Source organism: Leguminivora glycinivorella, chromosome 7 (assembly GCF_023078275.1).
Source record: "Leguminivora glycinivorella isolate SPB_JAAS2020 chromosome 7, LegGlyc_1.1, whole genome shotgun sequence".
NCBI lineage: Eukaryota > Metazoa > Arthropoda > Insecta > Lepidoptera > Tortricidae > Leguminivora > Leguminivora glycinivorella.
Genome location: NC_062977.1, coordinates 4,781,073 through 4,800,078, shown reverse-complemented (window position 1 = coordinate 4,800,078; position 19,006 = coordinate 4,781,073). Strand labels below are relative to the sequence as shown.

The 19,006-nt window shown below is 38.6% G+C and overlaps 1 protein-coding gene and 1 long non-coding RNA gene across 2 annotated transcripts in view; one reads left to right on the top strand and one right to left on the bottom strand.

Annotated features, from left to right (window-relative positions):
* The window catches only part of LOC125227725, a 163,897-nt gene extending 156,050 nt beyond the window's left edge, over window positions 1–7,847 (top strand). The window contains exons 6-14 of the mRNA XM_048132028.1: window positions 266–621; window positions 999–1,232; window positions 1,604–1,792; window positions 2,265–2,471; window positions 2,898–3,111; window positions 4,080–4,310; window positions 4,678–4,865; window positions 5,394–5,616; window positions 6,098–7,847. Coding sequence (XP_047987985.1) covers window positions 266–621; window positions 999–1,232; window positions 1,604–1,792; window positions 2,265–2,471; window positions 2,898–3,111; window positions 4,080–4,310; window positions 4,678–4,865; window positions 5,394–5,616; window positions 6,098–6,205 — 1,950 coding nt within the window. The 3' untranslated portion in view covers window positions 6,206–7,847. The remainder of the gene's footprint in view (window positions 1–265; window positions 622–998; window positions 1,233–1,603; window positions 1,793–2,264; window positions 2,472–2,897; window positions 3,112–4,079; window positions 4,311–4,677; window positions 4,866–5,393; window positions 5,617–6,097) is intronic.
* LOC125227729 lies at window positions 4,174–18,156 on the bottom strand. The gene is made up of 3 exons (XR_007177215.1): window positions 18,037–18,156; window positions 4,667–4,858; window positions 4,174–4,299 (listed from the first exon to the last, which is right to left on the bottom strand). It is a non-coding gene; the product is annotated as an uncharacterized LOC125227729 (long non-coding RNA).
* Window positions 18,157–19,006: the final 850 nt, after the last annotated feature.

The following is a 19,006-nucleotide window of genomic DNA, read 5'->3' as shown; positions in this document are numbered from 1 at the left end:
TAGGCCCGAGCACATAATGGGGCAGCGACCAAACTGTATCCGCACATTGTTTCAACTACGAAATTAGGGCGCGTCCCCTTTTTGCGATGAAACTTAAAAGCAAATACTGGAGGCCATGTTATTCTACCCTGACGCAAACTTAAGCCACACATATACTCGTATACCTACTGACAAAACAATCAGATTCCTCCTACGGCGTTTCCATTTCATTGGCTTTGATTAACGATTGCGTTCCGATTGTGTTCATGTAATTAATCTGTTTCAGGTTAGATTCGTCGATCAACAGTCGCCAACATATGCTAAGAACAAAAGAGCTTGTGAGTTCTGGATCAGAGGAACGGGAAGGGGGATCTTAGAACACCCACAACATTCTCTGCCACCGAATACAACGTGTCTTTACCATATGCAGGGAATTGACACATCAGGGCCGTCAGGGCGGAACCTTATATACAGAAGGCCCTCATTTTCTGCCCCTAGATTCAGAGTATGGTTCTCCGTATTAAAATTCTACGTAATTAATGCGCTTAATCCTAATTTGCCTGAAGATGAGTACTGCGGCAGCCATTTGAATATTTGGGACGGTCCTATGAGAATATCACCCGGGTGCAGCGATATTTTTTGGTAAGTTCGTCGTTCTAATATATATGCCTGAATACGTAATTAATCTCACGGGTTTAAACCAGAAAGTCTCAGTCTCTGTTACAGTAGGGTTCTTTTTAATCTGTAGGTAATTAATTGACGATCAAATCACTTTTGTTTCAATCAAGGGTTTTAAACAATTCAATTGTGTTGAAGTAATAACATTTTGTGCTCGTTTCATTACTCAAATACGAATACAATTTTCATTAAACGGAAATAAATGATGAAACGTAATTATAATAAGTTGGTAAGTTAATCAAAACCATGCCATTGCAGCATCATTTTTATATTGATTTGGGAGAAGACAACTCGAATTTAACTATGTTCTTGATAAAGAATTATAATTATTTATATTTCAGTGACAAAGAGCGCTCAGTCCAAATGTCCCGCGCGACATCAGCTCAATCGGTGATCGTTGGTCGACCGCCCACAAACGCCACGCTAATCGCCCGGTTCTGCCGCGAGCGAGCACCTAGGACCTGTGAGCACGCCATCTTGAGAAGATCTAGGACTTGCGCGCGCACAGAAAGCTTCCTGTCGAAAGGAGACTCGCTTACACTGGAATTGAAGTTGACACAGGGAACGGCTCTGAAGTAAGTCACCCATTAAAAGCCTTTGTCTGTAATTGTCAAGCTGTGGTCAAGCTCTTATAATACTAGTCTGCACACTGGTGCCTAAGTTCTAGCACATCATCCAATAAAATTGATTTGAGCCCTCCGTTTTCTAATAAGATTTAGTGACTGAGCTCGTAACGCAGAACTCTTGTAAATAATAATAATAAGTATCGAACTATACTAAAAATCGCCTGGATTTTTTAGGTTTCAAAATTTGTGATTATGTTGTTGGTGGTAATAAAATTAAGAATTCCTACGCATAGTGGTAGTTTAAAAAGGTGAAAAGTTGTATTTAGGTTAGGTTATAAAGTTGTATTCCTCTAACTTTGTTTCCTCTTCGTCCGTTCCAGGCCAATATTCTTCAAAGCACTATACGAGTTCGTTGACCTCCATCAAGACGGTGAGCCGTGGGGACGCGGGCCGTGTTCGAGAAGATTCTCTTCTCGGTCCTTCCCTGAGGCACCTCCAGATCCACCTGTCACGTTCTCTTCGCCTAGAGATGTATTCCTATATGGTCGCGGTGGCTCCAGAAATATAAGGTACTAGTTCCCATTGTCTTGTCTTTAATTTTTTTTAAACCAGATTCTAAATAAAGAAGATTGATAACCCCCTTTACAAGGCCTCTTAATTAATGAGCGTATTGTCAATGCTGCAACACGGATATTATCCTTGTTAGATTCAGAGTATTATTTCAGTTTTCCATTTGAAACATTCTTATTTTCATTTCCTATTCTACTCATAAAATACCGTTAACCTGGGTTTCATTAGCCCTAGGTGGTTTAAGTTTGGCCTTTAGGATTAATTCAGTCCAGGTCTCTTTATTACGTTAAAACTATAGTATATTGACTATTCAATTAAGTTTTGGTCTATCGGTCCACGCTTTATACAATTGGTTTTTTAAAGACTAGTTGTTTCATGGTACCTACTTCTAATTTATGTAAGGTATAGGGACAAAAACTCTAATACAAATGTTTTACGACTGGAAGTAAACTTGTTATTGTCTCATTTCAGTTGCACCTACCGTTTCGAAGCCAACCCAGGCGAGGTAGTTCGACTCAGAGTGTGGGGCGTCCGCAGCGGTGGCCGTCTTTGCCGCTCAGTACATTCTGCACATTCACCCTGGTACCGCTGTGCAGGCGACCCGACGGCGGCCGTCAGGGTATTTGACAGGCTGTGGAGGGATAGCGGGCCGGGTGTGCCTAGGGATTGCTTGTGCAGGTAATCAGTTATTTATATTAACTTATTAAATATAATAATTGGTTTTTCATCAGAAAATACTTCATATGCAACAAATAAGTAGTATCTTTTTCTGTTGGGAATGACCTTATTGTACTTGAAGCATAAGGACTCTTCTGTATATGAAGCATTTAAAGAAATACAGGAAACAATTCAAGAGAATATAGTATCGCATGTTTTTTATAATATCAGAAGAACAAGTTGTAGGTAGTAAAAATTATAGAAGATCATTGTCCGTCACCAAAACTATGTAGATATACGGAATTTGTATAATAATTCAATCTAAAGAAGCAATTTTTTTATCCCACAAACATAAACGTCTCTTTAGTTCCTTTTCAAATTGCTACCATTCTATCTTCACTGCTGACTGTACCATATCATACATAGGTATTTATTTTTTAATTTCAGCGACATCAACGACTACGAATTCACATCGACCTCCACCATCGCCGAGCTAAAATTCGACGTGGTGAACATGTCTGCCGTGGACGACTTCAGGTCTTTCGGCTTTGAGGCGTCGGTGGAGTTCATCAGGCTAGACACGGTGTGCGAGAGCTCGCACAAGGTGCATGGCGCTAGTGGCGAGCTGAGGCTGGCGGCTATGCACCCGGCTTCGGAAGCGGTAGGACCATTTTCACTAGTATACTTTGGAAGTGGTAGTCGAAATTAAATCTTATGTTCACGTATGGAGCTCATGATACTCCTGTCCATGCTCGTTAGTTAAATGTTTACAAACTGCTTAAGCTGCTGGCTAAATCTTCTTACTGGGTCAAGTCTGAAGCTACATATGAAAGGTCAATTCTTTTTTACAACCCATGTCGATCCTGACACAGTCATGATGAAAAACATCAACATCAACATCAATCATCAACATCGTTAACCATCGTTGAATATAAATTTTCTTAACCTCGATAAGACGAGATAGACTTTTTTCATTGTTGTTTTAGAGTTATATTTAAAAATTACAATTTTTGAAAACAGAGTAAAGAGAGAGTTTGACGACCGGTTTGGCCTAGTCGGTAGTGACCCTGCCTGCTACGCCGCGGTCCCGGGTTCGAATCCCGGTAAGGGCATTTATTTGTGTGATGAGCAGAGATATTTGTTCCTGAGTCATGGATGTTTTCTATGTATATAAGTATTTGTATATTATATATATATCGTTGTCTGAGTACCCATAACACAAGAAGTAAAGCAACCAAACTATAAGATTTGAAATCAAACCCACATTTCCCACCATAAATCAGATATCTTAGGCACTGGTCCCACCGCGACCTAGTAAGCTATGAGCTATCGGCTATAAAAACGAATAAAAGATAATCACTCCCGTGCAAATAAAAGAGACACGGTGATGTTTATATTTACTCGCCCAGCGGTGAGCTATTAAAATCGCCGTGTCTCTTTTATTTGTACGGGGGTGCGTATCTTTTGTTCGTTTTATAGCCGATAGCTCATAGCTTACTAGCTCACGGTGGGACCAGTGCCTTAGTTGCTCAAATCAAATTTTCCCATTAAACAAAAAATCAAACTTTCCCATCAAAGATATTTGGTTTGGTTAATAAGTTGTTCCAACGGTTTAATTTCAAATTACAGGAGCACTGTGAACATCGTCCATGGCTAATCGATCCATCACCAGGCCGTTATCTGTACCTGCAGATTCAGGGCAGCATCATAAAAGAGCCGGAGCTAGACAACTTCACACTTCTGAACAACATCACCGTGGCTCCAGACTTGCGACATTTGTGCCGGACGCAGAACAGAATAGCGGTGTATGCTGGTGGATTGTCACCTATCTTCATTTGCCCACAACCTCCTGAAGATCAGGTACAAAAATGAAATTGTTAAAAGGTGTAAGATAATAAAACACAGTTTAATCTTTTAACCATTGTCTCAAAATATAATACCTATTCAATGAATTTATTTAGTGAGAAAGATGAAATAGAAAAAAAAGCATCAAAATCTCCGCTGTTTGCTCTTAAAACTTGACATTTTATAAATCCTGACAAATTGATAGTCTTCTCCAATATTTTGGACTACTGTGAGACCAGATCGGATTAAAAAAAAAAACAATTTCTCTAAATATTTCTAATATAACTTATAGTTTGTAATGATGCATTATCAAGTACTACCAAAAATCGATCGAAGGTTAGTTGTTATGACTGTAGGTAATGTAACTATACCTAAATTTCAGTGGGAGGACGTGGTTGAGATATTCTCCGAAGGCTGGTCGAAGGAAGTGGACGGTCTAGCGCGTCACGTGCTGGGCCCGCCACCGTCGCCAGACCGATTCGACCTGGACTGGCCGAGGTCGCTGTCGGTGGAGCTTGTTGCGGTCGAACACGGCTCTTACTACGTGTCCTGGCTGGAACTTTCTAGAAGGTAAGAGAACGGTGGATTTTTTTATGCGATAGGAAACAAACGAGCAGACAGGTCGTCTTATGGTAAGCGATCACTTCCGCCAATGGACACCCCAAACACTAGAAGTGTTGGAGGTGCGTTGCCAGCTTTTAAGATGTCTTTTGTTGAAGATTTACCTAAAGGTTGTATCGGCCCGGAAACACCGCAGGTGACAGTTCATTCAAACAGCTTAGCTGGAGATTTGTCACCTTAGCTCGAAATAATAATTTTGATAATAAAAGAGAATTCACGTCTTACGTTCACTTGCGTGTTGCGGGTTGGCTTTCGTCGAATTAGAATTCGAAGAAACTAACTATGCAGTATGCTGATGATCATAATTTTATCTACGAGGTTGTGAACGTCATATTCTGGCAATAGATATCGCTGTGAGTTTTTCTTAAAGGCGGTGATGATTAAAATATTTGGTAGCCTATGTTTAGTTTTTGTGCCATATAATTTACTTTTTCCGTAAAAAACCTACTGCTACATAAGGATTTTACGCTTTTTCAGGCACGCCAGTGAACGTGGCGGTGTATTCGCCATGTCCGGAGACTGCGAATACCGCTGCGCTTCCCTCGACGCCTGCATAGAGCCCGCACTGTGGTGTGACGGGATCGCGCAGTGCCCCCACGGGGAGGACGAGCGCCTGGCTCAATGCTCTGCGCTTCTGCGCGTGCCCGCGCATTACGCTGCCGCTATGCTGGCGTTTGCGGTCTTAGTGGCCACCGCTGTCGTAAGTGTTCTATACTTAGTTCAATATTCCGGGCGGTTTCCTCCAGTCTACATCCCAAGAGTATATCGTGGATCTCTAGACGCCTGCAAAGAGTTCGCTTTGTGGTATCACGGGATCACGCAGTGCCTACATGGACAAGCGCCTTGCTATGCCCTCCGCTTTTGCGTGTTCCCGCGCATTGCACTGCGACTTTTTGGCGTTCGCGATCTTGACGGCCACCACTGTGGTAAGATTTTGTAAGTAAATATGTAGTTATATGCTCTGGGTAGTTTATTCAAAGACTATTACTATACGGATTTCGATATGTCTACATATATAGAGCACGGTAATGTGGCGGAATCACGCAATGATTAACAGGGAGGAGTGTATGGTTATGGCTAAATGTTTCATTTTTCGGCTTGTAATCATGAATGCGTTAGAGTCATTTAAAAATTGCTAGGTTGAAATATTTTATATGAAGATAAGTTCATTTCTGTTCCAGTTGGCAGTAGCTCGCAACTGCCGACGGCGCCGATCTGCGCTCCAGCAGCGCCTGAAGAGCCTCTCCTCAGACACCGCCATATTCGACGAGAAAGAAGTGATTTGCTGACCAAGCGAGGACTCCGTGCGATACGTGGAAGTAGACCGCGTCACCACTGTGTGACGTGCTTCCCGCGCGGAGTCCTTATGGAGATATGTTGTTTCAATTTCCAAATCGCCAGCTCTGAGGATGGAAGTGTCTTGTTGAGGAAATTTGTTCGCATGAAGGTCAGTTGGCCACACGCAAAAGCAGTACAAAGCTAATGTTTAATATTATGGTTCCGTAAGTATTTTTACCGGCCCCATAACTTTTTAATAAGTACGTAAACAAGCGCAAGGTATGCGTAGCTGCAATTTTAGTTACTTTTTTCTACTCCGCGATTTATATATGGATTATTTAATGATCATAGTTGTCCTGCTACTTCTGCTAATGTCAGTACTTTTTGTACTGATAGGGACTAAAATAGTCTGACACGCTCGTATGCTTAACGTGATATCTGTACTGAGTTTCCTCGAAATTCATTTTAGTTGCATACTACTCTACAGCCTGATTCAGAATACAGAAACTTTGAGCAACTGAAAATAAGTCTTCTCTATATTTATATACTTCATCGAACAGGTGGTCTATTTCTACCCTTTAGCGCTGTGTTGCCAGCTGATCTTTGTTTGTAAAAAATATACGGGTATTTAAATAGCTAATGCAATAAAAGTGTTGGTATTCTTATAGGATTAGATGAGAAACGAAAGGTTCGACTTGTTGATAGGATTAATGGTTGTGTGAAAAAGTGTTCGCATTTTAAGCACTTTTCGTATGCAGCCAATTTATTGGATTAATAATAGACGATCTCAATTAATATTTAATAGTATGAAAATGGATAGTGTTTTAAAATTGAAGTGTTGAGTCCTCACAGCTGGTTCAGAGTCGAAGTTTTATGAAATGTAAATATGGTTGGAATATAAAGACGAAAGATGTTCTTGAATTTTGGACCAAGTGCAGTCGATCGGTGTTTGTAACTTGGTATAAATTTTATAAAATTATATGATTCAAATTTATGTTTTCATTTGAGCAGGAGGAAAAGAAGTCAACGAAAACGTACAAGAAAAACTATTAAATAACGTGAAAATTCGAAAAAAGTATCTGTTACTCAAAATGCATGTTCTTGCAAAAAAAATTGTAAAAGGGTAAATTAAAACCAGACATGGCAAAATAAAATGGGAAACGCACAATGTATGATTCTGGGTGAGACGTGAGAGACCGATCGACTCTGGCACAATTTGAGTTACAATTGTGATTATTACAACATTTGTACATAAAAAGTGGATTCGTAGAAAATATTGTTCTTATTCGTTACGGTTTAGGCCCAATTACATAACACTATAGCAGATACACCTTTCTTGAATATAAAATGGAATTTCCCTTTGGCATTCTCGCAATGACGGATAACTTATTAACCAGTTGTTTAAAATTTGATTTAGGATGAGCGACTGAGCGTCAATACTATGAAACGATTTTTGGATAGATGACGGTGTGATAATAATAATTCGAAAACGTGTTACAATTTCGTGTGGTACCTATTAGGTGTGCTATCGAAAGTGTGTTTTGGCCCATTTAGACGGTACGAGAATTCACATACGAGTTTTATTATATACCGATATTTGATGGATGTGCAAAATTGTATGTAACCTCAACAGCCCGCAATGCAACTAAGGCACTGGTCCCACCGCGAGCTAGTAAGCTATGAGCTATCGGCTATAAAAACGAACAAAAGATAAGCACTCCCGAAATAAAAGAGACACGGCGATATTGATAGCTCACCGCTAGTAACTATAAACATCGCCGTGTCTCTTTTATTTACGCGGGAATGATTATCTTTTGTTCGTTTTTATAGCCGATAGCCCATAGTTTACTAGCTCGCGGTGGGACCACTGCCTAAAATCGCACGCCGTCTAAATCAGGATGTCGAAAACCTTCCGCAATTTTCGAAAACATTTGTGTAGGGGTCGAATGTTTATATTTCCAAAACGAATGATTCTCTTGCTTTCTGTGAAATTTATTTGAAAAACTATAGAATTGTTACATCTCATTGGAGATACGTATAACTGGTGTATGTGATATAGCATTCTGTAATCGGTGGTTTAGGATTAATATGATATCGTTACGGCAATAATTTTATTTAATGTTGTTTGATTGGTGCAATCGATATTATACCCTGTGTTCTGAATAACTTAAGTAGTATTCGTATACGTGATATAAAACTGCCATTTTTATATAAAATATTATTCGTATGTCGTTATGAAAATTATAAAATTTATTTGTGACTCGTTTGTTTTTGTAATTATTTTTTGTACATCAAGTATTGTTCTAATGTCATTTACTGTACCTACGAATATTCCAATTATTACCATCTTGAAAAATCATTCATATTGTAGAAGACCTAATATTGTAATTCATGAAATATCCTATTGTATTGGAAACGATGTAAATATAACTAAGACTATTCATATCTTAGAAATGTATTAAAGTGATATTGTTTGTTTCCCAGGGAAATTCATAAATTTTACGATATCGCGTTAACTATTAGTGAAAGTAATGAAAATATTTAGCTAACTTATTCAACTAAATGATAACAATGAAAAAAAAAACATTGAAAAACCGTTGACAAATTGAAATATACGTATATGGACCGTTATAATTTAGTTGAATAATATATTAGAAATCCGAATAACAATTTCAAAAATTTTAGATAGACAATCGTAAAGAAAATATTACAGAGTTATTACCTATTTGATTCAGAAGATGAGTTTAATACTTAAAATATTTGTAAACCTGCTTTGTTATGCTATTTTTAATTGTTTCGGTTTAGGTATCCTAAAAATAAGCTAGTGAATTTATTAATTAAGGAATTATAGTGACACTGGATTTAGAAAATGTTTGTATCGTCTTCCATAATGTATGAGAAAATTCCGGTTTATTTTCCCCTCACAAAAACTATAATTTAATATAGATATCATATACTAAAGAAAAACAGGTTTATGGCTACGGTCACCCAATACAAAGGGATCGCACTTGCGTCTACAACTTTAAGAAAAATCTAATAAAATCATTAAAATCTGTCAATTCAATAAGTGAGTTTTGTTTTTCGCTCACATTTCAAATTGCGACAGTTTTGTAGATTACTTATCATTATCCTCTGACCATAAATGAAATTGTACCACTGCGGTTAAAAATGAAATCAGAATCTGCCCCTGAAGCTACTACTTTCTCTGGAAAAACAAATGATAAAAGCTAACGTGATTTTATTAAGGGGTTCAAATGGCAAAAACGTTAGCTACTTTTAAGCAGAAGGATTATTATAGTTTTTATATCAGCGACAACAGATGCTTCGGTATAATGCCATTATATGTCAGTAATCATTAATCAATTAGCCTTCACTTTCCGGTTCACACCCAATTTCCTAAGTATATGAAATCTAAATCTCGAATTGTTTCGCAGTGACAACAAGGTCATAATAATAGTAACTTTATGTCGGCTGTGCACACTTGTCGAAAAACTCTCGACGGGATTCTCGGCGCTGATTCCACCAATCGGAGAAAGACACGAGACAAGCAAGGACCCAATTACACAGTGCGAGAACTTAAGTAACATACTAAGTTCATTAGATACATTCCGGTATTTTAATAGTATATTATATAGTGCTACAATTACATTGTATGTGACCTCAACTGTCTGCAATGTTACTTACCTAATTCAAATCACATGCGAGTTCGCGCGTGTAAATGGATCTTAAGAGTGACATGCTAAGGGTAGGTACAGTATGTACACGCTCGTTCTCGATGTCTCTCGGGGTATCGACGAGTGCACTCGATCGTTCAAACATTTATACAAACCAACATTCCAAATATATGTATGCATGATCTTATCTTACATACGTGTCTATATGTATTTGCCGTGTTCGATTGTAAAGATGTTTATGAACTCGATCGTACAGCCGGCGTTACAAATCGACACTATAATGGAAGATAAGCAGCAGGTTCACCCTGGTTGACAATAATGATGGATAATAGCTAAGCAGAGATACCTAATTTCACGTTCAAAACATTGATTACGAAGAGTTAAATGATGATAAATAAGAAGTTTTTGAAATAAATTATTTATTGCATGACGTGTGTCTTATTATTTATACACAAACCATTTATTCAAATACTGCTTAATACTCGTACGTATTTTCAAATGAATAATTTTTGGTACACAACTACATACCTACAGTCTATACTTGAAGACAAAGATTGCTATGAAAATAAGTAGGGTAACTTTACTGTTCTACCTCAAAAACGTACAGCTAAATATATCAAGTACGGCTGCCGTACTTGATATAAATAGCAGGGGTTCCCAATTTTCTTTCATGAACGCCCCCTGTCGTTAAAAATTAACAGTTATTTTTGTCTTGGTCTGAAATAAGTACCAAAGAGGATCGAGTATTATAGAGAGTTATTGTCGAAGTAAAATGTGTAATCACAGTGCATAGAAACTTTTGAACCTCAGTTTTGACAATTTGGCCCATATTCTTAGCTTGATATGTGTTAAAATGTCAAATATTAATATTAGCGCCATCTAGCTGAGCGTCCCCCAAAGGTGTAATGCCATCTAGGCCACCGTACCTTTTTCTGTATGGTACTGAGGTACGTTTTTTTCATAGACTTTATCTGTCTATACGGAGTTATATATGTCTTTGTAAGTACCTAACGTTACATACTTTAGTTACGAGATGAAGAATAGGAACACGTAACGCCATCTGTATGATATCACGCAAACTTTATAAGCAGAACGGTGGAACAACTGGGAGTGGAGAAGGGTAACTAGCGATTCTTGCTATGGTCAGAAGATGGCAACAGGGGACTTATTTTAATATTGTCCATTAAAGTAATTCTTTAGATTTAAATGGTTGCGGGAATAATAAGGTGGGTGAAGGCGAGAATCTTGAATTTAAGTGTATTTAATGTGTGTTAAATCGTTGTAGTAATAAAGTTTAAATTGGCAACTAAGACTTGACATTAATGTGCAATTCCCGAAAAGTTTGTACATCATTTGGATCACGTCTCCGATTTTTAGGACTAGGTTTCCCAAAATTTCCTATGTAGTTTGTATGAAACCTTCCTTTTTTGTTACCAGATTGTTTATACATTTTCGGTAACAAAAAAGGAAAGTTTCATACAATCAACTTAGGACATTTTGGGAAACCTATTGGATCTTGCTCAGCAATATGGACTCTATCAGCCTACCAATTTTGATCCAAATCGGAGACGTGATCCAAATGTACAAAAACGGGTATTGCACAACTAAGCGAATTACAGAAAAGTTACGTACACTTTTCTATAGGACTTTTTTTCTTAAAATAGACGACGGTCTAGCACACTTTGCGTTATCTCGTGCTAATTCATACATCTAGTGCGACTAGGTACTTAATTAAAGTACCTAATATGGACTCGTATGCGATTTCTCGAGAAAACCGTGAAATAAGTAGTAATAAATGGGCTACCTACTATAATAAATTGAACAGTTCTGGTTCATTGCAATAAAATAACCCGTTTCCTGTCACAATATAATAGTAGTTTGCAAGACATTCGTTGATTATAATTCTATTCACTATTTTGTTCTACTTAGAGTTGATCTAGTTAATAAGTTTGATTGAGAAAATAACCGCATTTTGCCGTGCCGGGTATGGAGTAACAATATTGCCGATTCTTAATTGCAGCTACCTTGGAGGTGGAAAGTGGGTGAGCCCAACAACATCGGCGAGAGCAAGGCTTCTCGTCGGCGATGATCGACGTCGAGAGGATCGTGCGGCCAAAAGAGCTCATTTGTGGCGATCTACTGAAAAACGACCGGTCGGAAGGCCCATCAGGTACCGATGGATCTATGAGGTCCAAAAAGACAGGTGTACCTTGAGGTGACGTTGAGTGGCATCAGTCACAGGATAGCGGGGAGCGAATGGCGGGCCATAGTGTCGGAGGCCAAGATCCACTTCAGGTCGCTGAGCCATCACAGTAAGTAAGCAACTAAGTATACACCTACCTATAGCCCCTATACCTATAGGCCCTATAGCAACCTTTAATACTTTTCGCACGACTTGCGTACCTATTAATAGTCGAACTATTCAGCTCTACAAAAACAAAATTATCCATATTGTTTCAACCGTATATTTGACAATTTTTTGACAGACGCATACGAAAGGTTAAAACTAGAGCCATACTACGCTATTGTCTCCCGACACTATCGTGGGCGACGGTCGCCGTCGCGAGCATATCGATAAGGTTTGATTTCGTATGCGTCGCATCGCCGTCGCGCGACCATCGCGCGACCGTCGTCCACGCAAGCCACGGCGTAATAGACAACTCTCCGTCAGCCTGCCGGGTCCGACGCAGCGTCAGCACAACAGGCTCCGAAGCCGAATGGCATTTCTGCGACGCCAAACGCCGCAGAAATGTAGTCTGGCTCTGTGTCGCGCCAATACCCAAGAGCGATAGATAGATACGAAAGAGATATTATCGTGAGGTTTGTGCATTCGGCTATGCACACCACGCAGCGACACGATTGTCAGCGCTGACCATTAAACCCAAAATATGCGCCTTTTTAAACTTAAAGGGCCTAATTACAAGTAGTGTAAGAACTCGTACACAAGTTTCAGTACATTGCGGTATTTCATTAGTGTGCCTCAACAGTTCGTAATAAAACTATATGTCAAATCGTATGAGAGTTCACGTCCCGTGTAAATAGTATTCTACGAAGCACAGTTATTTTCCTGTAAATAATTGTAAAAACTTTATTTATTAAAACAAAAACACTCTTATACGTGAAAATCTTATAAAACAGGCATAAAAAACAAAATAAAACCTTTTAAGTAACCCATTTATCGAGTCATGGCACCCGATTCCCGTATTTTTATCGCAAATACGACAAAAAGGTAAATTTGTTTATCCCTCGACCCACGTTTCAATACAATCTAGTTTTAGACATACGTGGTTTGGGATTTTATTATTTTACTGCTGCTACGCGTAAATGCAAAATCAAAGAGAGGCAGGAATCAAAACATTAACACGACAAATCAGAGCCCCATCGTATACAGAGTTTAAGATGTTTTACGAATCTTTAAATTCAAATTGGGCCGTAGATTTAAAAAAAAGAGTGCTTTTAATGTCAATGTTCAGCTAATAAAATCAATTAATTATTTAAAAATAATAAAAAAATTAAATTCAGGACGACCGGTCTGGCTTAGCGCGTAGTGACCCTGCCTGCTACGCCGCGGTCCCGGGTTCGAACCCCGGTAAGGGCAATATTTGTGTTATGAGCACAGCTGATATTTTAGTGCCTGAGTCATGGATGTTTTCTATATATTTAAGTATTTTATAATATATCGTTGTCTGAGTACCTGCAACACAAGCCATCTTGAACTTATCGTGGCACTCAGTCAATTTGTGTAAGAAAAGAATGTCCTGTTTTTTTTATATTTTTTTATTTAAAACTTCTAATTTTCTTTTTAGAATAAAGATTTGCGACCATTGTAAAATGTACCGGTTTTTATAAATCTATGTTTGAAATTCGAATCCAATATTGTTCTGATTCATATATGCTTATTATGCAATTGGTGTCTCTCGTGATTCCCCTGGCGTTCCGTCGTGTGCTTCATATGTTCATATGTGTGTTCCATATTCATCGTATTTATAAGAACCTTGAACACACCTACGTCGTTTAAGTGACACATTGTGAATTTTTATTTGGGAATTATATTAAGTAGTTAAATTATATTTAATACCAATACTTGATATACGTACGTATTTTGTCCTCGGTTACTTATCTTACTATTTGCAGAGACATTTCATCATCATCATTATCTTGACCTTTTCCCATTATTTGGGGTCAGCGCAGCAGATTTTCTCCTCCATTCTTCTCTTTCAGCCGTCATTTCCATACTAACACCTTTCACTTTTATATCATTGTTCATACATTCCATCCATCTTTTCATAGGCCTTCCACTACCGTTGTCGCCATCCATCTTCATATCTACCACTAGTTTTATAATATTTGCTTTCATCCCTCGGCATTACATGCCCATACCATGCTAATCTGCTTCCTTATGTATAGGTACTCATTCCGAATCCTATCGAGAAAAAAAATATTAAGGTAATATAACTTAAATAACAAATAAATAACAAGCTAACTCTAAAAAAATAATAAAACAACTCAAAATTCAATTAAAAACTAATCTAAACTAAAATATATCTGGCCGTCTTGTCACACCACACATCCATCGCAACATTCTCATTTCATTCACATGCAGTCTTCTCTCATCCTTCTTCTTGACGGCCCAGAACTCACTTCCATACAAGACGACAGGTCGGATAATAGATTTATAAATTTTCCCCTTCATCATGATGATGATGATGCTGTCCTGGCCGATTTCGGCCACAGCGACTGCGTGTTCTGAAACAGACGATTTTAAGAAAGAGAGTGTTGCTGTTCCACTCTCTGGTGTGCCTTTACGTGGCTCGCGTCATAAGGGGCATGCGGGGATCGCACGTTCTGCCTGTGACCTGTCGCCATTTCATCCATCCTGCGTTAATTCTGTGCTGAACTGCTCTGTCGATCTTGCCATCTCCCTGAATGAGAGAACCCAGGTACTTAAAGTCCGAGCAGGTAGGCGATATTACGCCATCTAGCGTCATGGCAACAGGGACGGAAAGACCGCCAAAGTCGCAGAAAAGATACTAAGTTTTAGATCTGCTCATTTTCAAACCAACATTTTCCAGCCTCTGTTGCCACCTCGCCAACCTGCCTCGCCCCTCGAGTCCCTCTTCTCCGACAGAGACATTTATTGTCCTCAAAATACTATTATCATAAAACTGGCCAATATTCGTTGTTACTAAAGTATAGCAGTAGTAACTATCGAACAAATCTTTCTAAAGAGTGGGGCCTGTAACAAAGGCGAAGAATTGAACTGTAGGCTATTCTCCTTATACTGATCAACATTTGTTCAGTGACTTTTAAAAATTATGAAGTCTTTAAATTTTTAATTTTTCATACAAAATAAATATTAGCTTCAATGTACGCCATTATTGTTGTCATTGACGTTGTCTGTCACACTTTAGACTTAATAGAATTCGCAATACATTACCTCTTAGAAAAAACTTTCAAGGGTGATAAAAATCAAAATACAAGTTATTTTTAAAAGTCGCCGAACAAATGTTGATCAGTATAAGGAGAATAGCCTAGAGTTCAATTCTTCGCCTTTGTTATAGGCCCCACTCTGTATATGATATAATTAGTAACACAGTATGTAGGTATGTACTACTAATAAAAAAGAACATCATTTTAGATTTACATGTCCCAATCTTAATCATTTACAATGTTTGTTTTCTTTACCTTCCTATCGTCAGTCGTCATTCTAGTGCGGGGCGGAAGCGGCTCATTAGTATGAGAGTACAGTCCCTAGTTATTTTTGTATGAAAAGGTGCAACGATTTTTTCAGAAATGATTAACTCGTCCCTATATTACACGAAAATGATAAACGATTTGCCCTAGTCACTAAGAGCAAAAAGAAGTAATGCATAGATTTCACCGAGGAAATCTTCCCTTTCCCTTTGTCTTTGTGGGGGGTTGTGACGTGCGATTTCATGACTATTGAGCTAAATCGGATCAGTTTGACCCAAGGAAAAAATTTGTGAAGCAACATCGCCACAGGTAAAAGAGCAAAGTCGCTAGTCCTACTTATCGTTCAGGTCACCAAAGAGAAATATCGTTAGGGGAAAATGAGTATAGTTTGAAAATTATAAGTTCTAGCTTTATACCTTCAAAGACAATATTGTAGAGAATTTTATGAAGAAAATATTTTCTACACATCGTGATGGTAGCTCTAACGGTTTTCATGGAAATATTAAAAAACTGAAATTAGGGATACAAAAGTCGGGGAAAGAGGGGAAACATTGACACCTCGGCGTGTTTCTACTTCCATATTTTCTTATAAACCTATAAGCTATATACATGCCAAGTTTCATGCTTTCTGCCAGACCGGACTGTACATCTGGTTAAGAACTCGGACTATTCACTTGCGTTCATTTTATATCTCAATGTTCTCAATGGTACTAGAGAAGAGCAGAGTCGTAAAATGTATAGGGTACGACACAGTCTGCGACTCTTTTCTTTCCGAACAAACTCTAGAAACTGTTAAAATCGTAGTAACTGTTAATATAGTAACTGTTAAAATCGTTCCCGATGTAAAAAAATAAGGATTCTGTCAAAATTTAACACATTCACTGCTGAGCTGAAACTGCATTTAGTGCTTCTGACGCAGTCGATAACATGGCTCGTTATGTATGCTTCTCAGAGGCAAATGGAAGACCTGTCCATACGTAAATCACGTACGCTGAAAATGGATAAACAAAACCAAAAAAGTATTAGCTAATAAAATCAAAAACTAAAAAATGGCTTCTTTCTCAGTCCTACGATCAAACAGAAGAAATAATTCATACTTAGTTGCGTATACTCACACACATACAGACACACACACACATACATACACACACACACACTCACACACACACACACACACACACACACACACACACACACACACACACACACACACACACACACACACACACACACACACACACACACACACACACACACACACACACACACACACACACACACACACACACACACACACACACACACACACACACACACACACACACACACACACACACACACACACACACACACACACACACACACACACACACACACACACACACACACACACACACACACACACACACACACACACACACACACACACACACACACACACACACACACACACACACACACACACACACACACACACACACACACACACACACACACACACACACACACACACACACACACACACACACACACACCTAATAAGAAGTTGGTCATTGTAAAGATGCATGAAGAAGTGGCGCGTAGTGTCAGAAAAGCATGTTGTTTTTATGGCATAACCCGTAATGCCAGTGTTAGCTGTTAGAATTAGTTTGTCTCTAAAAAACTCAACATACAGCACCAGTCGTGCACTTATGGTAAAATCAACAAACACTATTACAATTTATAATCGTTTTGTACATTTATGCACCCTACTATTCACCGGCTATTATTTTTATGGGTCTCAAACGTATCAATCCTAGTTGCAGAGTGTTTCCTAAACGACAATCATCAGTATCATCACGCATGTTGTTCCGGGAATGGCACTGCGCATATACGGTGCGTCGGCGCAACGAGAATGCATCTATTCAGACTAACCATTATAGATAGATATACAGGACCTCTATTAAACATTTTTGATATTGTTTTAAGTTCAAAAGTCAACTGGCATCATTACAAGCGCGGATCCAGCTGTGTGTCCAGGGGGGGGGGTCACGTGGTAAAGGCCCAGGCCCCAGTGGGGGGGGGTACGTGGTCTATTTGTATGGCCAACCTAGGCTCCAGGGGGGGAGTCCCGCATGCCGCATGCATGCATCATTAGTTTGACACATGATTAATAACTTTAATTGAACTTAATATACAACGAAAATTATGTATGTTTATTCAGCTATTAAAAATAAGTAATCATCATACCATAGTTAGTGATCGGCAACACAGATTCATATACATATTTTACTAATAATTATCTCTAATCTATCTCAAAATTTTAGGTACCTACTTTTTATTCTGTTGCAACCAACTTCAGTCTTCTTGGCTCCCACAGAACGCATATCTCACGAAATTTACATGCTATTTTTTGATCAGATTCGATATTTACCTCCATGAAATTTTAAGTCTATTCAGTTCAGACTTCTTCAATGGGAACTCAGAGTTCTTACCGTTTTCATCAAGTTCCGAGAGTGACTCGACTCACTCAATGAGAATACACTCCAGTCACTCCACCAGGATAACCGGTTACATTCCGCGTTCTCACACCAATATCGGCTAATAGACAGCCACCAAGTGATGGCACACGGTAGTGCATTATACACTCGAAGTCAATGTCACGGCGCTGCAGCGTTGCAGCATCCACTCGTTGCGATTAGATAACAATGCGTATTATCGAATCAAGGATTTGACACGTGTTATGTGCAATGTTGGCACCCAAAACAGAATAATGTTCTAGAATTACCGGTAGGTAAAATAACAGTGCAAACTGGGACATGTGCCAAATTGGATAGATATGTACCATTACGATACTCCTATTTAGTAAATTATGTACCTAGATAAAAAGTCAATTAAGATGAAACGGCACATGTTGAGGTCCAAAGACCCATAACTTAAATTTACTCTTATTGATTAATAACCTAATCACTAAATTAAAATTCTGAAAAAACCCCGACCGCGACGACCGATTTTTATGAAACGTGGCTAAGAACACTCCCGACTAACTCAGCTTTAAAAAAAAACTAAATTGAAATCCGTTCGTCCGTTCAGGAGCTACGATGCTACAGACAGACACACACACAGACAAACAGACAGACAAACAGACAGACAGACGAACAGACGGGCAGACAGACACGTCAAACTTATAACACCCCGTCGTTTTTGCGTCGGGGGTTAAAAATCCGTCATACGAATATTATGCTGAAGGACAAACACTGAGGCAATTTTCTGTAAATTTTGGGATAAGAAACTCATCAGCTACCTATATCAACTTGGAAGCCTTCATTTTATTCATGAACCTTCTTCAAAAATGAATTAAAAATGTGCCTATAAGACGATATCCTTATTTACAAAAACTGTCCTTCCTTACAACGACAAAAGCCTATTTATCAATACTTGAGTAAACAACAATTACTTGGAATG